The following is a 20,865-nucleotide window of genomic DNA, read 5'->3' on the forward strand; positions in this document are numbered from 1 at the left end:
TACCAACGGGTGTGTAAGCACGAAGCAGAGACCAGAGAGACTAGAGACAGATGACGCATCCCAAACAAAACGCTGCCGGTAACCGTTAATTTAAATAATGAAGAAAAAAAAATGAAATTAAAAATTAACACACAATTTATTTTATCTTGAGCATTTTTTAGACTTACGAGTTATGACTTATCTCCAAACAGTCCAAAGTCCAATCAGACAAAAGAGTGATTTTGCAGCAGGGCAATGCTGTTATGTGCTTTCTTGCAAAATGCAGAGTTGCAGACCACTTGTAAAAGAAATCGAAGTTGAAGTTTCAAAAAACGTTGTTCTTTTCCTTCGCATGGAAACAAACAGTTAAGAGTTAGTATCAATCGTACGTATAGAAGTGGATGTCGTAACAACTAAAAATGAATGCATCATCGTACTCGTACGAAGGTGATGTTTGCATCCATACAGATCCTGCGACGGGGTATCAATACAAGTGGAATGCTGAGGAAAAGAAATGGGAGCCCAATACTAAAATCGAGACACAAGTTACCGCTGATTCTAATGCCGAGGCAAAATACGAAAGGGTGGGAAATACTTATGTGTATAAAGATGAAAGTGGAAGACTTTTGGAATGGGATCTTGAAGCTAAAGAGTGGAAACCTAAACTTGAAACACAGACCATCAGAAGGATTGCCAAGAATCCTGATGAAGAGTTTGATTCATCAGATGAAAGCGGAGAAGAAAAATTACTTGAACAGAAAAAAAGTGTGATCAATCATCATGTTCATGTGAATAGTGATGGAGTGAAAACCTACACTGATCCCTCTGATGGAACTATTTTCGAATGGGATGAAGAAAAAAAAGCCTGGTTTCCAAAGTTGGATGAAGAATTTATTGCTCGATATCAGTTAAGTTATGGTGGAGAGGCAAGTACAGAACCAGTGGCTGAACTGGAGAAGAAAAAGGTAGAACCTCCACCGAAAATTGAGAAAAAGCAAGTCAGTGAGCCAAATTGGTTTGAAGTTGATCAAACCAAGAACACTAAAGTTTATGTCACCAATCTTCCCACTGAGATAAATGAAGAAGAAATTGTTGAGTTTATGCAAAAGTGTGGAATGATTGAAAAAGACTTGGAAACTGGGAAACATAAAATAAAGCTCTACAGAAATGAGAATGGACAGGTGAAAGGAGATGCACTTTGCACCTATATCAAGGTAAGTTTATGAAATCATATATTTTTTGGCCGATTCATTGCAAAATTTGGGCTGGAGTCGCCTTTGTTAATGGTAGTTCACAAATATAGTGGAGATTTCTGCATTGTAAGTATTTGTTATTAGAATCAATATCTTGTAAAACTGCTGAAAGGTTATACCTTGTACACAACTTGTGATTCCATTTATGTGATTGTTCTGGATCCATGTAAACACAGTGCCATTCACGTAAACGCCCTTCCGTCAGCTCTCCAAAGCCCAAAAAATTCATGGGTTGTCCAGTTGCTCCCCACAACCATCTTTGACCACTCCAATCGTACAATCCACCGATCCATCTTTCCAAACGAGCTATGTTGACGGAATGAGTTAAAAGTAAATGAAAAAGTGGGGTTATTAGTAACAAAGAATTTACCGAATTCTGGCCGGGAAAGATATGTTTGAATAGTGTTGTCTTCCCAGCGGCTATCAAGTACTGCTAACTGAGCTCCGTGGTCGCGACAGGCAAAGTGCGCATTTTGCCAGCTTGCTATGTACGAGCTGAAGTAATAGCAACCATTACCAAGACGAACAAAATCAGCAGGACAAAAGTAACGAGGCCTGACGAGAGATTCTGTGCAATCAAACGGACGAGTAAAAGGCGAGTAGTGTTAGTTGGAAGGAAAAATTATTAAAAAACACTTAAAAAACCGACACTTTTATTGTTACCTGATTTGTGTGACAGGAGAATCAGCAACAAAACGATTGCTCGCATTTTCGGACAAGTCTGTTAAACGATTCAACGGATTTTGACAGTGCAGTCACATGCGCGTACTGTCTTAAGTTGCTCTGGCGTCGTAGTGCTCAGTTTTGGTGCTTTTGAGTTCAGCTTATTCATTTTTTTCTTGACCGACCCCAAAAAAGTGACGTGAATGGCTGACAGACTCATTCTCTCTTCAGATTGGTGCCATGAGGCATCAACAGAAATTGATACGTTCCAGTCGAGAGGCTTTTTTATCCGATCCACATATGTTTGTCTCATCTTTCATAAGTCCCTGGAGATATGCGCTAGTTAATCAGCCGACAAGCAACCCTTTTATTAACATTTTTCATGCCTTTTTTGTTTAGATTGAATCCGTCGAGCTTGCCTTGAAAATTTTAGATGGGAGCGTTCTTAAAGACAAGACTGTTGGAGTTGAACGCGCCACGTTCACGCTCAAGGGGAACTATGACCCAACGAAAAAGCCGAGAAAGCGTAAGAAGAAGGACGTTGAAAAATTAAGGAAGAAACAAGAAAAGTAATTGTTACTTTACCACAATATTTAAAATTAGCGAACACTTTAAGCATCGACAATTACAACCTTTTTAGATTATTCGACTGGCGTCCAGATAAACTACGAGGTGAACGTGCTAGGAACGAGAATGTAGTAGTGCTGAAACGTCTTTTCAAACCAGAAGAATTTGATGTTAATCCTGCAATGCTTCTAGAATATCAACGCGATCTAAGAGAGGAATGTGCCAAGTTTGGACATGTTAAGCGTGTTGTCATTTTCGACGTAAGTTTTTATGGCTTAATTTCGGTCCATAATAGCAAGTTACTAATTAAGAAACGTAATTCATAGAGGAATGAAGAAGGAGCAGCCCAGGTATTCTTCAAAACTCCAGAAGAAGCGGATCGATGCGTTGAAGTACTGCATGGACGCTGGTTCGCCGGGCAAAAGATAACCGCCGAGACATGGGACGGACAAACAAAATACAGGTAAATAGTATAATTTTTTAAGGAGACAATATTTTACAAGTTTGTAATTCTCTGTTCGTAATCATCGTAATCATAGGAAGGATGAAACTGAGGAAGAAAAAGCTGCTCGATTGAAAAAATGGTCAGAATTCTTAACTAAAGAAGAGCAAGGTGAATCTGATGACGATTAAATGGATCGTATTTATCAGATGCGAACAGATGTGTCGAAATACACTTTTTCTTATCTGCTAACTAATCCTTCTCGATTTCACTTTACGTTGAACTGGGTGTTTGTTATCAGAAAAGAAGATATGCAAGTCTTTTCTGAGTTATTCGAATCGTAAATTGTTTGGCAAGTTAAGTTATTTAGGTTCACATGACGATGGCTTATGATGTATTGAACGTTAGCATTTATTTCAGTTCGGAATTTACGACGCATGGACTCAACTGGAACGACGGACACCTTGGAATTGATGAAGGATCGATTGAAATTACCCACTTTTAAAGTGGACACGTTTCTGAATTGAAGTGGACACGTTTCTGAACTGCATCAAGTAGGCAATCAATTTTTTTTATGAAACAATTTCTACATTGTTTGGTTTCGCGTCATCCTTGTTTTCGGCAGTGGCATCGTCTACGCGTTGTTTCTTGTTCCTATGTAAATTTTCGCCTACGAAGTAGACAGTACCAAAATAACTATTACTGTACAACACCAAACCATCAATAGTTACCATCGGATTCTGGTTGTGCAACGTCTGTCAAGCTGTCTTCTGTCAGCGGCCGTTTAACAGAGTGAGAAGCTGGTGCAATTTCTGAACTGGAGGATTTCTCTTCTGGCAGAAACCGATCAAGTCGTACAATAATAGCGGTCATGTTGTCACACCCTGTTCCATCCCCCAAAGTGTTGGGCGAAAGACATTCATCGAACAACTGTAAAAGATTGATTCCTTTCATTAATATCAAAAGTCTAAGTCCCTGTTAAGTAAAATACTTACTTCTTCGCAAATTTGTGACAAGGTTTTCGAATCAGCGAGACGAGGTCGAACGAAATCGATAACCTGTTGGTTGTTTTTTGAATTCCAAATGCCATCACAAGCCAAAACAAGAAAATCATCGCCTTCTTCTAAATCAATTGACTGGATATCCGGCAAAGCGGTGATCATTTGTTCTCGAGGTCCAAGTTCGGTGTTCTGCTTGTAAGCGTGATCTCCTGAAAGTTTATGATTGCATTTAAAATAAAGGTATCGGTATTAGTATTCGAATGTATTCACCGATCGCTCGTGATAAATTCAATCCTCCATTCACTCTGCCGTCTGCGGTCACAACTCCACCAGCCCGCTCGATGCGAGATCGCTCCGGCTCATCTTCTGGCTTGTGATCAGCACTGAGCGGAACGGCGCGCCCTTTTCGGCTAAGAACACACCGAGAGTCCCCGGCGTTTGCAACATACAAGGTATTACCATGAAGTAATCCCAACACAGCTGTACAACCACTGTCAGAGCCCGGCTATTTAAAAAAAAAAAAAAAAAATACAACACGCTGATTATTAGTTGGCCTGGATAACGCCTAATTAAGTGTGCAACCACATACTTCCTCTTTTAAATTCATTGAAAATTTTTTTGCTTTCCTTTCAGCTTCCTCCTCGTCTTCGTCTTCCTCATCTTCTTGATCTTCCCATTCATCATCATCGTCATCTTCCCTATCATCTTCGTCTTCCACAGCTGCATCTTCGTCAGAGCTCGTTTCTCCGTCAAAATCTTCATCTTCTTCGTCATCACCATCTTCGTCACTATCATCTTCTTCGTCATTAGTCACTATGGCCCTGAACAATGAAAAGGTATTTGTCAACTTTTAGTTTTGGTTTAAATTAATAATAAAATAAATTACTTGTAAAGTTCATCTGCTGACTTGCATCTGAGGGACCTTTTTCGCTCCTGACGCTTTGTATTTTTCTCCGTTTCACGGCGCTCGATCTCAATTTCTTCTGGTGTTTTTTCAACTGTTTTCCGGATGCTGTTACTTAATCCTTTGCCTACACCTTTCCCTTTTACGCTGACAGGCGCATCATTCGTCTTAGAATGATCGCTTTCATGGTTGTCAGACCCATTCTGAGTCTTGCCGTTCGTCTCTTTTTGCATTTCAGGTACCTGGTTTTCCAATTTTTCTGGAGAATTCGTTTTCACATTGTTATCTTCTTGAGACTCTTTTTCTTTAGATAATTTATCTTCCACTGCTTCGGCGGAATTATCTTCTACTTTATCAGCTGTTGCATCTGATCTGTTCTTGTGCTTTCTTCCTTTGGCACACATTTTGGATATCAGATCCAATGACAGTCCTTTGCTGTTTCCATCACTTCCATCTACAGAGTCCTTAATTCGTTTGCCATACCTAGAAATGAGGTCTTCAATTGACATGGTAGCTTCCTCATACAACTCAGACATTTCATCTGGATCATCTTCAGATGAACCTTCTTTAGTTTTATTGCCTGTTTGATAAATAAATGCAGCTCGTAACAGAATTATCACTGCATGTAAAATGGTGCTTACCAGCAATACAGTGTAAGGTTTTCACAACATCTTCTTTAGTCAAAAGATGATCAAAGCCTAAATATGCTTCTTCTAGAGCTTTGCTTATGTCACCTTGTTTATAGGAATCCAATGTTTTAAGAAAGTCTGGTAAATGCTCTGCACAGTATGCGGCTACTTCATGTCCTCCATGCCCATCATATACAGCAAACAGAGAAGTGTCAGTATCAAAATTGAGTATACAGTTATGGGCATCCTGTATAAGAAGCTGTTAGAATGCAAAATCTTCCATTTCAATGTTAATCAGCGAATAAAAACCTCTTGTGAAACACGCCATCCTTGCATGGAACTTGCCCCGTAGCTAAGCTTCTGCTCGTTGCTCTTTTCATCACACGAGATCTTTTCAACAATTGGTTCCGACAAATAAGCACCCATTCCAGTGTAATTCACAGTTTAATGAACACTTAAACAATCAGAGAGATGTTGAATAAAGCGTAAAAGAAGACGTCACTCAGCAAAAATTTGTATCAATTCTTTAAGGTCGAAACGAACAAAACTTAATGAAGGCTTTTACCGCTTCGTTATTGGATAGCAGTAGTCAATCTTGTAACCGTTAGATGGGTGACGCAAATTCTTGATCTCTATCTAGTGTTACTTACAAACACTTTTTAGAATATTACCTAGATGGCGTTTACCTACCATGTGCTCAGTGCTCGTCTGCTAACTCTCGTGGGGGACTGTGTGGATGACTGGATGTGTGCTATTTTGACTTGGGACAATTTTTACAAATTTTGAAATTGAATTTTTGAATTGAATTTGAAAAAAACAAATTAATCTCTTATTGAGTGCCTTGATAGGTTTCATTGTATTTCTTTGCATCATGGCGGAATCTGAAGTCATGGATTTTGCTAATGTTTTGGCAGCCGATATACCTCTTGCTGTTTCGAATCTAAACGATATCAAAACAATAGTGAATCAAGTTAACCAAATGGTTCGAAACCTAATTGATCGAGTTAAAAACAAAGAATTCCCTACGGCTCAAGGAATGAGTTTCCTGGATGTAAAAAACCAACTATTATTAAAATATTTGATGGATTTAAATTGTCTTTTACTGAAGAAAGTGTCTGGAGAATCTATTAAAGCAAGCAGTTCCATTGGTAATCTTACAACATAATTTTTAAAAATTATCTTTGTTTTATACTTTCATACTTTTTCCAGAGAGGTTGGTCGAAATCAGAACTTTATTGGAGAGAATGCGACCTGTTGAGCATAAACTTAGATACCAGATTGATAAACTCCTTAAGATAGCTACCACTGGGAAGTTTGAGACCACTGATCCTTTACAATTTAAGGCTAATCCAAACAATTTGATAAGCAAGGTAAATTTTTATTTAATAACCTGATTATCTTGATAAATAAATTTAGCATTTTTATAATCATTTTATAGGTTGACAATGATGATTCTTCAGAGGAAGAAGAAGATCACAGGGATAAGAAATCAGGAGTTTATGTCCCACCAAAACTTGTTCCCATGAAATATGGTACAGTTGTAGAGTTTATAGTACTTTTCACTTGATCTGGGTTTGACACACTATTTCAGATGGCGATGAAACTGCTGAACAGCGTTCAACAAAATTCGCAGACAAAGTTCGACGTCACGCATTGAGTTCGAGTGCATTGCAAGGTTTGAAAGAGGAGTTCATGGATACCCCAGTGGAAATTGTTGAGTCAACAGCCAATACTAGCAAGCAGAGTATTGCGCGTGAACGTCAAGAACGCCAAGAGTAAGTCTTCTTGAAGTTGTACCGTCAATACCAGTAATTTTATATTAATTTTATTCCCTTATGTAAATCATAGGTATGAAGAAACTTACTTCACTCGCTTGCCGTTTACTCGTCAAGAAAGGCACAGCAATCGTCAACAGTACTCAGCTAAGTCCCTTGCTAGCGAATTAGCAGGTATGGGTACTCTTCCCGAGACAAAGCGTAAAAGTCAAGGTGGAAAGAAGAAAGGTACACAATTATTCTTACATATAAACAAGTGTTTGGTAGGCCTTAATGTTAAATTTTGTTTGATTTAGGAGGATTTAAAAAGAGGCGAAAGAATTAAGCATTGATTGTTTGCCAGTTATTCATCTTTTCGTATTACACATGTGACTCGATTAATTAGTTAATTCCTCTTGAACACGGTGGTACATACTGAGGGCTTGCAAACTTATCCACAGGAAGCCGAATAGATTTTCATTAAAAACTATCCAATGACCCTCAACGAACGTAGGCTCTCGAAATCCTTCTTCTGCAATCTGTCCAAAACCGTGGAATCTTTGGGCAAAATCATGATTCTCATCGTTAGTTTTAAAATACTGATATTAATAACTATGTTAAATACCTTGCTTTGCAGCTGTCGGGCACTTGATCGTGACGCTCAACACAATCGCATGGAACAACGAAAGGCTGTGGTGTAGGTAACTCATGCCATTCAACTTCTGATGAAGCTGGCTGTACTGATTCAATATTTTCGAAGCTTTCCTGTTCTCTTTGGGAGAGGTGCATGCAGAATGGGAGATCTGCGCGAAAAGTAATTTGACCAGCCGGAATATTTTGATCACCCTTTGAAAATAGGAGAGAAAGAAAAATTATTATTTTTCGCAAACAAGTTACATGGAAGAAGTGTACCGAAATTTTAACAGCATTCACTTTGTTCACCTCTTCATAGGTAAGCATGATTAGCTCTAGGCCATGGGATGAGTATGTCCCCTTAATCATTCAATTGTTAGACAGTGTCAAGATAATTAGCCATATATAACAACAGAGAGCTATATTAAATTACTTTGAATAGTCCTGGTTTGATTGGTACGCGAAAATCACATTGTTGAGGGAGAACTAGTTTCGAGTAATGAGTTTTTAAAGCTGTTTGTCGAAGTACCATGTACTTGTAGATCATTTGTGTTCGAGTATACGCTGAATGTTCTCCAAGATAGTCACTCTGTTCATCAAGCCAATTCTCTAAATCATCAAGAATATCTTGGTGATCTGCATTTTCAATACCATTTGCACATTGCCTTGTTAGGTAAAATGACTGAGGACTACTTGGAGTCAATGCCTATATGATTGTACAATTTCATTAATTGAAAGAAAAACTAAGACAGATAGGATTACCTTTTTCCCATAATGTAAAGTGCATTGGTGCTTTTTAAGCGGGTTGATGCAGCATGTAATGCTCAGGGTGTCCAGTTCATCTAACTCTATTGAAAATACTATTTTTGGCCTCAAAGGGTTACTTATGTGTGGATCCTTGGGGAGTTGTAGATCATAGGCACATAATTTCTCATCTAAATACTAAAAAAAAACATGGAAATTTTTTTGTTTTCTTTTTTCTTTTATGTTGATCAGACCTTTATATGTAATAGCCCTCCATAGCAATCTGCATGTCTATTCCACAAGCCCAAAAATTTCCCATACTTATGTAACACTAGAGACAAAGACAACACAGGTGATTTCTTTTCAAATTTCTTGCTAAGTTCTTTAGAGAAACCACTTACCTTTTTTATAAAACTTTTGTGCAAACCCACCACTAGCACGTAATTTTATTCCAAATTTTGTGTAACATGATGTTACCCAAACTTTGTCACTCAACATCAATTCATGAAAGAATTTACAGGTCGATGACAAAGAAATAATATCTAGTGGCGTTAATAGAGAGATTATCGCTTCCAATACTGTAACATTCACAAATAGCATATTCAAAAACGTTAACATTTTGGGAAGGTATAGAAAACAAACAGTAATGTATGTTATTTTTTATATCTAACCTTCATGTGGTAATGAGAACAATTCCATTATATCACGTTTTTTAACTGTTGTTATAATGATTTTTGTATTCAAGGCTTCAAGCAAAGTTAAGGATCCGCTGAAACGACTTTATTAAATTAAGAAAAAGCAGAAGATTCTAAAAGTAAACATAGAGAATGCCATCTATATGAGATTAAAACAATTGTGTATTATGATCATGTGCTGTATTTGTTATAGATTATCAAATTTATCATTGTCAGTATTATAGATTAACAGCTAAAAGTCATCTTCGGATACATTAGCGGGAATGGGTTTGATAAGAGGTTCATTCCGTGCAATCGGGCGGTTGCTATTTCCGGGACCGACTTGCCATGGCCGCGATTCATTTTGCCATTCGTCGATTGTCACATCCGAGTCAGACCCTTCTTCTAGACGCGGATCTTCTGCATCTAAATCAGAATCTTCCGTGTCTGTGTCTAAAAGGTCACTTTCATTTTTCAACCCAGCACGACGACTCCCAATTCCTTTAAAAGCTTTATTCAAATAAGAACCAAATTTACCTCACACATGTCAAAAGAAAATGCTTACGTGGTCGTGATCCGGATTTGTTTAGATCTTTGAGATCAGGGCTCTCTAACGATCCCTCGCTAGATAAATCAAAATCTTGTCCTCCCTCCCACGTACCACCTACGGCAGCTTCGAGAGCCTAATAAATTAAGAAAAATTTATGTTACTATTACATTTTTAGGATTTTAACTCAGATGGCTTAGAAATCACCTGTAGAGTTTCTTCTTGTCTCAAACGTTCAGCCATTTTCCGAGCAGCAGCCTTTTCCCCAAATTATTAATTAGCAAGTTTTCCGAAAGGAAGTTTAATATTCACTTACTTGTCTTTCCTCTAGTTCTTGCTGTTCATTTTTCTCTAGTTCCTGCCACTGACTATCAAGGTAAGAGAGACAACGGAATTTACTGACGTAATCTTCGTAGCATTGTCGTAGCTCAGCTTCAAGCTTTTCGAATTCATCCATAAAAGGTGGTCTATGTACGAATTTAAAAAAAAAATTATTTATCATTTGCCACAACCATCACCAAACTTTGTAACACCTTATATTTTTCATTGTCTCCAAGCGCTTGCGAAGACGCTGGAGTTCTAGACTCTTTTTATCGATTTTTTGATCCATCGAAGCTTCAGTATTAGATATACTATCAATGGCCTCCTGCTTTTGACTGATTTCCACCTCCATTTTTTTCATTTTTGATTGCAGTGCAGTTTCAATTTGTCCCAGCTCATAGGTTCGCTGTAGCACTTGATCACGCTGATTCTTCATACGCATCTCTTGGCCTAAAAAATCGTGTATGGAAGCTCCTTTTGTTGTAATCTCAGAAGCAAGTTGACGCATTTCACGAACATCTTCCGCCTTGAATCACATCGGTGTCAATACTAAAACCTTGTAATGGTAATCTAATAAATTTACTTGACCACCAAATCCGTAAAGAGAAGGCTCGTTATTGTCACCTCCTTTACGAGCAAGCTGCAAGGCCTCGTAAAAAAAATTGGCCACGTTGAGAAGCTCTCTCACTGCTATATTGTCCGCTAGATACAAATAATCATAAAAAATTACTAGATCTATTACGTTTACATTTATCGTGAATCACTTACCTTGGTAAAGTCTTTTAGGATTTAGCTTTATTTGTAATTTGGTATTCTGAAAGAGGAAAGTTGTTATTGTATTAAATATATCACGGGCATTAAAAATTTTAATAATAATAAGTTTAAGAAAGCATTTTACCAGGAATTTTACAACGGATGTTACGAAAACTACGCGCTCCTGTTCTGTTTTTATGAGAAAATTAATTCCACTGTTGACATCCAACTGCTGGCAAAACCAATTCAATATCTCAGCTACTAATCCGAAATTAGTCGATCGGAAATTCTCGCGAGAAATTAAACGCGGGTAACCGAGTAAACACATTTTATCAATAAAATCTATAATTTTTAGAAATCATTATAAAAAAAAGAAGAAACATGTATCGTCTCAAAGATTTTACAGAAATCTTTATTTTACCTGTAATTTCTCGATACGACATTTTTTAAATTTTGTTGGGCTGCTTAAAAGGAATGAATAAGTCTTGAGGCGAAGTTTGTTTGAAAGCATGGCTATTAATGTCTCCATAGCAACTCTGTGTTTAGGGAATGACATGGTTATTATTTTATTCTAAAATTAACACCTACAATTTTTTATTGTTGACATATAAAATATTTTATTATTGAATATTTTCTCAAACATTGTATGATTGTAAATGATAATTTTTCAAAATGTAAGCGAATTTTCAAGATAATGATTCCAATGATGGGGTGTTTAGGGTTGATAGCAAACTGGTACCTCATTTTAATGGCGAAGGATTTCGGCTGTGAACGTGTCTTGGCCCTGTTCACGTGTTGTTGCTCTCGAAGCAAATGTGTTACCAGTAAATTTGTGACTTTTGGGCATGACGTTTTGACGAAAAAATTATTGAATCCACTGCTATTTGTTTCTCTAGTTTGATTTGTTTCATTTTGTTGACATTGTGCATTTTTGTTATGCCTGCTTCGGTGGCCGATCCGGTGGCTCTCGTACTGCGAACCGCTTTGAGCGGGAAAAAGGGTCCTTACTCGCATGAAACAGAAAATGCTCCAGAATTACTCGAGGATCGGTTGGCAGCATCTGCCAAGAGAGTATTGCTCTCATCCATTGAATATGAACCTGCTCCTAAACAACAACTACTTTCGCTGGACACATTGAAGAGCAAGTATACTGTGCTCAATTCCAGCCTTTCTGCTAAAATCACATCCCTAAATGGTATTTTTATCAGTTCCAAGTTACTTCTTTCCCTTATTAATAAGTTTGTTACATAAATTAATGATATTAAATGTAGGATCAAGTCCTGTGACAATTCAAGATTCGCTCCCAGCCCCCAAGGTCACCCTGTTTCGAAGTGAAGATGTGAAAGTTGGGTGGAAAGGCTCTGTACCAGTTGGAGCTGGCATGATAAATATGGGAAATACTTGTTATATGAATTCAACGTTACAAGTAAGTATTAAATCTTTTTTATGTACATACATTATTTAATGTTTTTTTTTTTTTAAATAATTTTAGGCACTTTTCCACGTCCCATCATTGTCTAACTGGCTGTCGAGTGTTAGACAATGTAAAAACTGTGATCCTAATGGAAGTCAGCTCTGTGTTGTGTGTATTATTGCTAAGACACTTCAGTCTACGCACGACAAATCAGGATCTGTTATCAAACCCATTTTGGTCTACAATAGACTAAAACTGATTTGCAAACATTTAGTTCATGGAAGGCAAGAAGATGCCCATGAATTTATGCGATACTTAATGGAAGCTATGGAAAAGGCGTATCTTCAGAGCGTCGGTGGAACTAAACTCGACTCGCGTAGTAAAGAGACTAACCCTCTCGGGCAGATATTTGGAGGCTACATACGAACTGAGGTTACTTGTTTGAAGTGTAAACACACATCAACCACCTTCCAACATTTTCAGGTATTTTTTTTTTTAAAAAGGTGATAGTTATTTCTAAAGCAAGTTAATATTTTTCTTTTCTTCTTTATATGTAGGACATCCCTTTGGATATTCAGCATGCCTCAACTCTAGATGATGCTTTGGGTCATTATTTCCGTCGCGAGAGGCTTGAAGGAGACAATGCTTATAAATGCGAAAAATGCAAGAGCAAGGTCCCTGCTACCAAAAAATTTTCAATTGAGCGCGCCCCGAATGTACTGTGCATCCAGTTGAAGCGTTTTGGACTCATGGGCGGGAAAATGTCCAAGCACATCCAGTTCAGTCGTAACCTGAACTTGAATCGCTTTCTTTTTCATCAGTCGTCGGGTGGACCCTGTGTTGCCTACAAGTTTGTATCGCTCATCAATCACATGGGTCCATCACAGCATTGCGGTCATTACACCGCGATTGCAGAGGCAAGCAATGGACAACTGTATCTCTTCGACGATTGCTCCGTCCGTCTAATCTCACTTAATGTCGCAATGAGTACGGGCGCATATGTATTGATCTACGAGAAAGTGCAATCGTCTCCTTCTACTCCTACTAATAGTATGGCTAAAATAAGTAACATCCAAGCTAACAGTCCAGCTCCTTCGCCTAAGCTTCCGATTCCACGACCGGCGATAATTTCAGAGCCCTCTCGTCCAAAAATCCAAATTGAACTAAAAAAGGCTGATCCTCTTCTAACAAAACCTCGATTGATTATGCGAAACGGGTCGGCACTATTCAAATCTTCTACGGCGCTCCCCCCTTCTCCTGTTGTTACTGTTGCTCCTGTTAACGTATCAGCCGTCAAGGAAGAACCACGCGTCGTCCCTGTAACTGCTCCAAAAACCTCCCCACTTAAAAATCCGACCGCCTTGGTGCCTTACGATGGCGAATCGTCGGATGAAGAACCAGAGAAAGAAACTGCCACAACCAATGCTACCACAGAAACCCATTCATCATCTGCTGTTTTGAAAGCTACCGAAACCAAGTGGCAAGTCAGCCCATCTCCAACTCCTATTGAGACACCAACTACAGTGTCAAGTAACGGTGGGCCCACAGTCGCCACTAAGTGGCAAGTATCAGATAACACTCAGCAGGACAACAGCAGCAGCAGTACCACTAGCAGCGGCAGTGTCAGTCAGAAATGGATCGTTCGATCATTGAGTGATACTGAATCAGAAAGAGCTAATCCAACACGTAGTGAACAGAAGGTTTACTACAGCGACACAGAGATGGATCCACCCTCTACTAAGGACACACCACCTTTAAGAAAACTGGGTAACAAGATTCGTCTCATTAGTGGGAAAATATTTGGACCTTCCACTAAGCAAGTCGACGCAAAACTGACAAACGAAACTTGTAAAAGTAAGGATGCAACCCTTCCGACTGAACCAGTCAAAGAAACGAAATCCGAGCCCGTCAAGGAGGAGCATTCCCTCATAACCAGCACTGACCCAGCAACGAATACACTGCCTGCTGACATGCCTGCTAAGTGCAGTAATGTAAAATGGGATGGAAGTCGCACTACTGATACAGTAAAGGAATTACTCCGCATGTCTCATAGTGGATTCAGCGATCAAGGTATTTTATTACTTTTTTATCGTGATTTCGTTTTAGCGTCTTTACTAATTCTTTTCTTCTCTTAGTTCGAACTTGGGATGGAGGCAAAAGTCATTTGACGAAACAAGTAGAGGATGACAAGCGCTTACAGCGCAAACGGACAGCTGACGACTTGGTGGACGAAGAAATAGACAAGGGAAAGGTCAGTAAGAAAGAAACTTAGGTTTGGCGATGCTTGTTCTAATTATAATCTGGTGATATAGACTAAGAAGATCAAGTCCAACAAAGAGGAAAACACTGAATCCAGTCCTTCTCGCAATGGTTACAACCCGTTCCAAGTGTTTCAAGACTCTGTTCAGAAGAACAAAGACCAAAAGCAGCAACATCATAAACCCGATCATTTTAACAATAATCAATCTCACAATCGATATGGTTATCAAGGTAATCGGGGTAAGGGCTTTCGCAGTCGTGGAGGATCAGACCATCATCGATCGAAAAGTCAATCTTGGCGTCGGTTTCGGTAGTGCATCCCATCAAAATTTCTCTTTGTTGTAATTTTCACGCCATCTTACTCTAAAATTCACATTGGTTATAATCGTAATTCTTTTTTGTTGCCATTGGGAAAACTTGTGTAGGGGGTTCAAATTTAAAGTGACCCAATGTCTTCTTTCCATCCTTCTAGCCACTACCGTGTAGTTTTGTTCCTCAATTACGGTTTGATTTATCGATTATCGATGCAAGAAGCGCGCATTAATGGATATCATAAATGATGAAAAAATAATAAAAATAAAAAAAACAGCGTTATCTATCTGTATAAATATATAACAATATTTTACACCCCACTTTCTAACAATTTTCTTTTTTTCTTATTAAGAATTTGATTTCTCACTCCTATATAGTGAAATTTTTGCAGTAGTTCATCAAAGGAAAAATCAATCCATAATCTTTTTAGGGGGGGTCGTAAACTTGGTTTGTTCTGGGCTAGGTGAAGACTAAAAAGATTTTTAAAAAATCCTTAACAATAACGATTATAACGATTACAGGAAAAATTACCCGAAGGGTTACTGGTCAAAGTTTCGTTTGCAGTATGGTTTACATGGGCACCCTCAGTTCTCGTAACACTACATAGATGGATCCACTAGTTTTTGGCAATTATTGATTGTAATCAACAATTTTATTGCATTTCAATGGCAGTAATCGGTAGCTTACAATTTTTTACATCTATTCTGAAAATTTAGCTGCAATCGATTCAGGCATTTGATAAAACGGAGTTCTGGTTACTTTTTGACAGAATTTCAATAGCTGTTACAGCAGACGATAATACAGAGACATGTGACAGGGATATAAACGTAACGTGACAATCGACTACTATTGTATGATAGAATAGAAGTCACTGTATGTTATCACCGAAAGCTATCAATCTCCAGTAACAGAAGTGCTGATAGGTAGTTACTTAAATTTAATTTTAACAAGATCCGGTGTGACGTGGGGTGGCGGGGCGAAGCCTCCGCCGCACCAAAGTCACGCCTTACCCTTACGCCGCGCCATATCATATTAGGTTTTTTTGGAATTTAATTTTTATTTAATGTTTGGATAGAAACATGCGGAAATATTCTTTTAATCCCTTTCTCGATTTTTGCTTATTACAATCTTCCGGAAACTAAGGGCATACATTTTTTTTAAATGTTATTAATCCATCTTAATAATAGGCCTACCTTTATAACAGAATATTTTTATTATTCTATAACTATTCTATAGCTCTGTCTTTGTAAAACTATACCAATACTACTATACCAACTAGAATACCCTTAACATTCCCTTCGGGTACCTTGCGGCGTACGTACGCTGCCTACAGTGTAAGACCGACTTAAAAAAATTCCCTGAGCAAAACCATGATGGAGGAATGGAGGAGGCGCTACTCGGGCTTAAAAGTATCGATTCTGTTGGTGGTTCCTTTTTCTGTCACTAGATGCGGAAGTTGTTTTCAGATTTAGTTGCCATCGTTACGATACCTTACTAGTCTTCAACCCAGCCAGTCTATTATGGCACGCCGAAAGGGACACAAAAAAAAATGTTTAATTAAAAAAAAAGTTAAGCTTACTTCGAAAATTACCAATGATTCATAGGTAAACTCGAGTGATTTCGTCTGTAATAACTTGTCGGTGATGTGTTCTATTCCGTGTATATGACTATATGTTGGATAACCTTAATGTTTTTCATCAACTCACAGTCAGAGTAAACGTGAAAGTCATGCAACCTACCGTCAACTATTTTGTTCAAACTCATTGTATTCTACTGAATGTGTCATCGAAATGATACAGGTAAAAACCAACACTAGCTTTATTTCATGCTTTAACATATATTCTTCTCATGTTTTATTAGGATTAATCTTAATTATCGGCTGTTTCTATTGAACCTGCTAGATCACCGACTTCAGCATGGAACAATCTCTCATTCCATCTTATCGAGAATCTTGGATAACTGATTTGTGGTTTCATGTGTATAAAAGTTCACTTGTCATGTTACTGAACTTTATTAATTGCAGTCTAATATGAATTTTTGTTTTATTTACAGGTTTCTAAATTGGCATGACTGACTATATGAGAAGTTATGTCCTTCCAAGAAAAGGACTTACAGTCAACAAGATTCCTTGTTTGCTAACCCGGCGTTGGCTGCTACCCATGAATCTCCCTATTTTTCAAGAACAAAAAAAGAGGTTAAATATTGTGATCATGCTATCATGAGTATCATCATTGTAAGTTGTGTTTACATTGAATTTAGAGAAGTTGTCATACTAATAGCAATTTTAACGATTGTTTGGTTTCTTATTTAGATGTTGCCTATAAGACCGAATGTGGGGCATATGGTTATCCCTCCAAAATAAGGCAATGACCACACGTTCAACGCGGATCATCGCTTTGTCATCGAACTTGACTCATTCCATCTTCTGGATTGCTTAGGAAAGCTGATTGGTGTTATTCTGTGTAACTTCATTGTCATGTCACTGAATTTAAATTTTGTTTACATTTTGTTTAGCTTGATTTAGCCATTTAGGTAATGACCGAGAAGATGCGGCCTACATGAACATCATTTAGGCGACCAGCATCATTCGACTACCCAACCGGCTTCTACTACCCTGCTCTCAACACAGCACGGAGTTTTACTCTTAGATTTTTGGCTGTTCGCGATGTGTGATGGCGTTTCCTTGGACGAGATGATGATTTTGGCGAGAAAAATATTGCGTGAGTATATACTTAAAACTGTTTAATTATTCTTTTACTTCTTTTTTAAATTTTTTTTTTTTTTTTCATTTACAGGAACCTGAAGGTTCCTACATTTGCATGACAGACTTTATGAAAAGTAATGTTCTTTCAAGAAAGTCAACAAGGTCCCTTTTTGCTAACCCAATGGCTGCTACCCTTGAATCTCCCTATTTAGCTCCTTACACAGTCCCTCTTGATTTGAGGTATTGCTTTTTGTCGCTACAATCTTCTTTGAATATTATTGTCATCCAAATAAATGTTCATTCTGCTTACAGGGTGATCCTTCGCTACTGATCATGGACTCCATTGGTGAAACTGAAAACCGACGAGAGAATGCTGTAATCCAAGACTGATAAATTGTGTGCTGATTTAAACAAGTTGCGACTGGAGAACCACCTGCAGGTCGAGGGTCTATGAGAAAGGTAACCGATTAATTATTTTTAATGTGCATATCATGTAAACATACAACATGTAGTAGTGGAGATTTTCATATGAATTATTATTATTACAGATTCCTACCGTCAAAGAAACCAAACAAACCCAAGGTCGCCGTGTACGACTTACTGAACATTTCATACCAACTCTTCCTCTGTTACTCGGGAAATATATGACTGATCCCGAACAAGTTGCAAACCTCTTGTCAATCCCTCAATACCTTAATATGGAAATCTATACTACCTCACGTCAAGAGAAGGTGAGTTCGTTTGATTTATGATATTGTTTTCAAAAGGCTGAGATACTTAACTTCTCAAATTTCAGAGTCTAGATTCGTTATTGCGCTTGATCCAGAATATAGTGGAAAGGCACACCACAACAGAAGTGTTGGAAGGCTGCGCTCAAGCGCTGGAATATCTTTGTAATGAAGATTACGCCATATCTTCTCGATGTGATTTAACAAGGAACACTTTAATTGATCGTATCGTTAAGAAATGCGAACAAGATTATGAAAATTATGTAACACTGATGGCTGGCGTAAGAATTTATTTAGTTTGCAATTTTTTTTCCTCGTCTTATTTACTTATTCATGTGTTTTTATAGGACGACGAGCCCAACAAGGATTCGGTGTTTACGCTGGTATTGGGTTTGAAAAAAATTGCCTTATTCTCGTCACATCACAATCTTGGGACATGGAATTTGTGGGATGTTTAACGGAATTCAAGAAACTTTAAACCTAAATCGGTCAATGCCACTTGAAGTATCTAGTGATTTTCTTGGTTTTATTTCCGCAAAATATTATGCAGTTATTTTTTTAGGCTATAAAATATTGCATTTCTGCTTGCCATTCTGCTGTTTTATGGGAGCTTCTGCAATTCAAAAACTGTTCTGGACAAGGAACGTCTGCCGCCCAACAACAGAAACAATTAAGAGATCATTTGGACGCGTACATGTCTTTGATGACTGAGCTTATCACTTCGAACGTTGCTGATTTTAGAGAAGAGGTTGGTATTGTTAGTGAAAAATTCTTGTCATTCCACGCGTATTTATAATTTTGTTTTTTTAGGCATACGTGTCTGTAGGGGATTTGCTTATATGTTTTAGCAAGCGACTAAAAGACAATCCTCAGTTAAAACCGCTTGTTTACGAGCCTGATCGTGACCTACAACAAATTCTGGAAAACTTCATTCAGACTTATGTATTTGTTGAAGAAGAAGAAGATGTAGACGAGGAAGGCGACGAAGGCGACGAACATAAAAAAATTGAAAAATTGCACAATCGCCGGAACTATTTATCGGTTTTCTGCAAACTCGTGGCTTGCAACGTCTTGCCTGTAAAAGCTGCGGCAGGTGTTATTAGACACTATGTCAAGTATTACGATGATTACGGTGACATCATTAAGACATTATTGGGAAAAACTCGAAACATCAACAAAATTACCAGTGCAAAAACTATGGTTCTTAGTCTCTCATTGCTGTTTCACGATCTAACAAGGGATGGTGGAAGTCGTATTGATCGGCAGTCAGAAGAATTTCTTAGTGTCAAGGTATGAAACAAATTTAAACCTTACTGACAGCATTACTTTTCACGCAAATATTTATAATGAAATAATAATAATTGTAATAAATTTGTCCGTAGGAATTGGCCAAAGAATTGGCCATGTCATTTGGACTCGATACGGTGAAAAATCGCGAAGCTATCACCGCCCTTCATAGAGACGGAATTATTTTTGCCAAATCCACTCGAGAATCCAAATAATCAAATTGGCCCTCTTCCTAATTTAGCGTTTCTTGAAATTTGTGGCGAGTTTTCAAACAAACTGTTAAAACAAGACAAAAAGGTGGTTTTACAGTTTTTGGACCGAATGCTGATCATGGGTAGGCTTTCACCTCGTCGAGAATGGGAACCTATCTTGTTCTACCGGAATTCCTTGGTTCATGGCGAAACTGATCCACCTCCGCATTCTGTCAGGAGCGCTAACAGACGACGTCGTCGCGATACAGGTATTTTATGGAATTTCTTAGAAGCTTTCTCTTGTGCATAATTTCCAATTAACCTTCGTTCTATCATGTACCATTTTCAGTTTGTATTTTCTAAATTGTCGATAGAGTTGGCGTAATTACTTACGTTGTCGTCATATTCTTTGTTCTTTTGTTCCGTTCCTAAGGTTCATTACCTTAATGTTAATGTGGGACAAATTTTTTTTTCACTTAATTGCCATCCTTATAAACCCTACAACAGAACCTAGTTTTTGGAATATAGCGGGAATTCAGGGTCAAATATGATGAATATTTTCATAGTTGACCGTTGTGTCTCATCTGTTCGTGGTGACCGCATGTAATTGATTTACTGACGAGATTTCAATTTGTTCGCAGGTGGAGACGACGGTGAAATCGCTGATAACGATGATGGATCAGATCACGAATTTGCCGAGGGTGGGTAATGTTACCCGGTTTGACTTCAGCATTTGAGTCTTGTGAATGAATGAAGTGAATTCGTAGTAACATAACATGTACGTGTAAAAGTTTCATTTCATTTTTTGATAAATTTCCAGTGTTAACGCATCTTATCTGCGATGATTCTAGGAAATGTTAGTTTTTATTAACGTTTGGTGAGGTGCTTTGTTATTTATCCTTTTGGCTACTGAACTGCGACATGTAAATTTCCATTTTAACAATGGATCCTGCTGTTAGATTACGTACGATCGCACTTGTAGGATTCTCTAGGATAAATAAACACAGTTGACAGTTGTGACGGTTGTGAATTGATTGCTGTCTCGTTTGTCTGCTAAATTAAAAAACAAACAAAATGTGTTCATTCAAAAAGAAATTTTTATCATG

At 38.0% G+C, this 20,865-nt stretch overlaps 7 protein-coding genes across 9 annotated transcripts; 3 read left to right on the top strand and 4 right to left on the bottom strand.

Annotated features, from left to right (window-relative positions):
- The first annotated feature begins 220 nt into the window (after positions 1 to 220).
- On the top strand, positions 221 to 3,156 carry LOC124188274 (HIV Tat-specific factor 1 homolog). Its single transcript, XM_046580797.1, has 5 exons — positions 221 to 1,193; positions 2,295 to 2,464; positions 2,536 to 2,722; positions 2,789 to 2,925; positions 3,002 to 3,156. The coding sequence occupies exons 1-5, from the start codon at positions 399 to 401 to the stop codon at positions 3,093 to 3,095; spliced, it is 1,383 nt and encodes a 460-aa protein (XP_046436753.1). The 5' UTR covers positions 221 to 398; the 3' UTR covers positions 3,096 to 3,156.
- Positions 849 to 2,073, bottom strand: LOC124188281 (C-type lectin domain family 10 member A-like). The gene is made up of 4 exons (XM_046580804.1): positions 1,896 to 2,073; positions 1,603 to 1,800; positions 1,352 to 1,538; positions 849 to 1,291 (listed from the first exon to the last, which is right to left on the bottom strand). The coding sequence occupies exons 1-4, from the start codon at positions 1,939 to 1,941 to the stop codon at positions 1,228 to 1,230; spliced, it is 495 nt and encodes a 164-aa protein (XP_046436760.1). The 5' UTR covers positions 1,942 to 2,073; the 3' UTR covers positions 849 to 1,227.
- A 125-nt stretch (positions 3,157 to 3,281) lies between the features above and the next one.
- Positions 3,282 to 6,099, bottom strand: LOC124188272 (protein phosphatase 1G-like). The gene is made up of 8 exons (XM_046580796.1): positions 5,748 to 6,099; positions 5,451 to 5,685; positions 4,792 to 5,389; positions 4,495 to 4,726; positions 4,176 to 4,410; positions 3,900 to 4,114; positions 3,636 to 3,834; positions 3,282 to 3,574 (listed from the first exon to the last, which is right to left on the bottom strand). The coding sequence occupies exons 1-8, from the start codon at positions 5,862 to 5,864 to the stop codon at positions 3,477 to 3,479; spliced, it is 1,929 nt and encodes a 642-aa protein (XP_046436752.1). The 5' UTR covers positions 5,865 to 6,099; the 3' UTR covers positions 3,282 to 3,476.
- Positions 6,100 to 6,255: 156 nt separating this feature from the next.
- Positions 6,256 to 7,594, top strand: LOC124188278 (neuroguidin-like). The gene is made up of 6 exons (XM_046580802.1): positions 6,256 to 6,586; positions 6,648 to 6,808; positions 6,877 to 6,970; positions 7,030 to 7,213; positions 7,287 to 7,441; positions 7,510 to 7,594. The coding sequence occupies exons 1-6, from the start codon at positions 6,310 to 6,312 to the stop codon at positions 7,536 to 7,538; spliced, it is 900 nt and encodes a 299-aa protein (XP_046436758.1). The 5' UTR covers positions 6,256 to 6,309; the 3' UTR covers positions 7,539 to 7,594.
- Positions 7,535 to 9,397, bottom strand: LOC124188277 (F-box only protein 31-like). The gene is made up of 8 exons (XM_046580801.1): positions 9,241 to 9,397; positions 8,971 to 9,147; positions 8,824 to 8,900; positions 8,588 to 8,767; positions 8,259 to 8,531; positions 8,105 to 8,185; positions 7,818 to 8,038; positions 7,535 to 7,750 (listed from the first exon to the last, which is right to left on the bottom strand). Exons 1-8 carry the CDS (start codon positions 9,266 to 9,268, stop codon positions 7,591 to 7,593), a joined length of 1,197 nt encoding a protein of 398 aa, XP_046436757.1. The 5' UTR covers positions 9,269 to 9,397; the 3' UTR covers positions 7,535 to 7,590.
- Positions 9,398 to 9,408: 11 nt separating this feature from the next.
- LOC124188276 (clusterin-associated protein 1-like) lies at positions 9,409 to 11,728 on the bottom strand. Of its 2 annotated transcripts, none has more exons than XM_046580800.1 (10): positions 11,604 to 11,728; positions 11,286 to 11,400; positions 11,010 to 11,206; positions 10,880 to 10,925; positions 10,695 to 10,813; positions 10,324 to 10,637; positions 10,107 to 10,257; positions 9,998 to 10,048; positions 9,809 to 9,926; positions 9,409 to 9,744 (listed from the first exon to the last, which is right to left on the bottom strand). In XM_046580800.1, exons 2-10 carry the CDS (start codon positions 11,305 to 11,307, stop codon positions 9,497 to 9,499), a joined length of 1,266 nt encoding a protein of 421 aa, XP_046436756.1. In that variant the 5' UTR covers positions 11,308 to 11,400; positions 11,604 to 11,728; the 3' UTR covers positions 9,409 to 9,496. The 2 variants fall into 2 exon arrangements, with proteins under 2 accessions (XP_046436756.1, XP_046436755.1); XM_046580799.1 differs by having other exon boundaries at positions 9,409 to 9,753.
- Positions 11,601 to 20,775, top strand: LOC124188271 (ubiquitin carboxyl-terminal hydrolase 36-like). 2 transcript variants are annotated; one of them, XM_046580794.1, is made up of 19 exons: positions 11,601 to 12,059; positions 12,136 to 12,290; positions 12,357 to 12,761; positions 12,836 to 14,348; positions 14,414 to 14,529; positions 14,591 to 16,453; positions 16,558 to 16,648; positions 16,710 to 16,827; positions 16,902 to 17,082; positions 17,161 to 17,569; positions 17,645 to 17,793; positions 17,866 to 18,012; positions 18,102 to 18,284; positions 18,350 to 18,562; positions 18,629 to 18,785; positions 18,844 to 19,029; positions 19,092 to 19,571; positions 19,664 to 20,028; positions 20,401 to 20,775. In XM_046580794.1, exons 1-6 carry the CDS (start codon positions 11,801 to 11,803, stop codon positions 14,849 to 14,851), a joined length of 2,709 nt encoding a protein of 902 aa, XP_046436750.1. In that variant the 5' UTR covers positions 11,601 to 11,800; the 3' UTR covers positions 14,852 to 16,453; positions 16,558 to 16,648; positions 16,710 to 16,827; positions 16,902 to 17,082; positions 17,161 to 17,569; positions 17,645 to 17,793; positions 17,866 to 18,012; positions 18,102 to 18,284; positions 18,350 to 18,562; positions 18,629 to 18,785; positions 18,844 to 19,029; positions 19,092 to 19,571; positions 19,664 to 20,028; positions 20,401 to 20,775. The 2 variants fall into 2 exon arrangements, with proteins under 2 accessions (XP_046436750.1, XP_046436751.1); XM_046580795.1 differs by having other exon boundaries at positions 14,591 to 16,648; positions 16,751 to 16,825.
- The last annotated feature ends 90 nt before the right edge of the window (positions 20,776 to 20,865 follow it).

The sequence above is a fragment of the Daphnia pulex genome, chromosome 2, assembly GCF_021134715.1.
Source record: "Daphnia pulex isolate KAP4 chromosome 2, ASM2113471v1".
Classification (NCBI taxonomy): domain Eukaryota; kingdom Metazoa; phylum Arthropoda; class Branchiopoda; order Diplostraca; family Daphniidae; genus Daphnia; species Daphnia pulex.

What these genes read in the sequence shown, in the direction of transcription:
- LOC124188274 (XM_046580797.1), top strand. Translation starts at nt 399, where the DNA reads ATGAATGCATCATCGTACTCGTACGAAGGTGATGTTTGCATCCATACA. An exon ending in TTAAGGAAGAAACAAGAAAA is followed by an intron (nt 2,465 to 2,535) that starts GTAATTGTTACT and finishes CAACCTTTTTAG; the next exon opens with ATTATTCGACTGGCGTCCAG. An exon ending in AGCGTGTTGTCATTTTCGAC is followed by an intron (nt 2,723 to 2,788) that starts GTAAGTTTTTAT and finishes CGTAATTCATAG; the next exon opens with AGGAATGAAGAAGGAGCAGC.
- LOC124188281 (XM_046580804.1), bottom strand. Translation starts at nt 1,941, where the DNA reads ATGCGAGCAATCGTTTTGTTGCTGATTCTCCTGTCACACAAATCAG. An exon ending in TCTCCTGTCACACAAATCAG is followed by an intron (nt 1,801 to 1,895) that starts GTAACAATAAAA and finishes TTGATTGCACAG; the next exon opens with AATCTCTCGTCAGGCCTCGT. An exon ending in TCTTTCCCGGCCAGAATTCG is followed by an intron (nt 1,539 to 1,602) that starts GTAAATTCTTTG and finishes CCGTCAACATAG; the next exon opens with CTCGTTTGGAAAGATGGATC.
- LOC124188272 (XM_046580796.1), bottom strand. Translation starts at nt 5,864, where the DNA reads ATGGGTGCTTATTTGTCGGAACCAATTGTTGAAAAGATCTCGTGTGAT. An exon ending in TCAGCAGATGAACTTTACAA is followed by an intron (nt 4,727 to 4,791) that starts GTAATTTATTTT and finishes TTCATTGTTCAG; the next exon opens with GGCCATAGTGACTAATGACG. An exon ending in GAATTTATCACGAGCGATCG is followed by an intron (nt 4,115 to 4,175) that starts GTGAATACATTC and finishes ATAAACTTTCAG; the next exon opens with GAGATCACGCTTACAAGCAG.
- LOC124188278 (XM_046580802.1), top strand. Translation starts at nt 6,310, where the DNA reads ATGGCGGAATCTGAAGTCATGGATTTTGCTAATGTTTTGGCAGCCGAT. An exon ending in CAAACAATTTGATAAGCAAG is followed by an intron (nt 6,809 to 6,876) that starts GTAAATTTTTAT and finishes ATCATTTTATAG; the next exon opens with GTTGACAATGATGATTCTTC. An exon ending in ACTTGTTCCCATGAAATATG is followed by an intron (nt 6,971 to 7,029) that starts GTACAGTTGTAG and finishes ACACTATTTCAG; the next exon opens with ATGGCGATGAAACTGCTGAA.
- LOC124188277 (XM_046580801.1), bottom strand. Translation starts at nt 9,268, where the DNA reads ATGGAATTGTTCTCATTACCACATGAAG. An exon ending in ACAAAAGTTTTATAAAAAAG is followed by an intron (nt 8,901 to 8,970) that starts GTAAGTGGTTTC and finishes CTTTGTCTCTAG; the next exon opens with TGTTACATAAGTATGGGAAA. An exon ending in TCAAACCAGGACTATTCAAA is followed by an intron (nt 8,186 to 8,258) that starts GTAATTTAATAT and finishes TGAATGATTAAG; the next exon opens with GGGACATACTCATCCCATGG.
- LOC124188276 (XM_046580799.1), bottom strand. Translation starts at nt 11,307, where the DNA reads ATGTCGTATCGAGAAATTACAG. An exon ending in GAGACAATGAAAAATATAAG is followed by an intron (nt 10,258 to 10,323) that starts GTGTTACAAAGT and finishes ATTCGTACATAG; the next exon opens with ACCACCTTTTATGGATGAAT. An exon ending in GACAAGAAGAAACTCTACAG is followed by an intron (nt 9,927 to 9,997) that starts GTGATTTCTAAG and finishes TTAATTTATTAG; the next exon opens with GCTCTCGAAGCTGCCGTAGG.
- LOC124188271 (XM_046580795.1), top strand. Translation starts at nt 11,801, where the DNA reads ATGCCTGCTTCGGTGGCCGATCCGGTGGCTCTCGTACTGCGAACCGCT. An exon ending in TAAAATCACATCCCTAAATG is followed by an intron (nt 12,060 to 12,135) that starts GTATTTTTATCA and finishes TATTAAATGTAG; the next exon opens with GATCAAGTCCTGTGACAATT. An exon ending in AAGAAATAGACAAGGGAAAG is followed by an intron (nt 14,530 to 14,590) that starts GTCAGTAAGAAA and finishes CTGGTGATATAG; the next exon opens with ACTAAGAAGATCAAGTCCAA.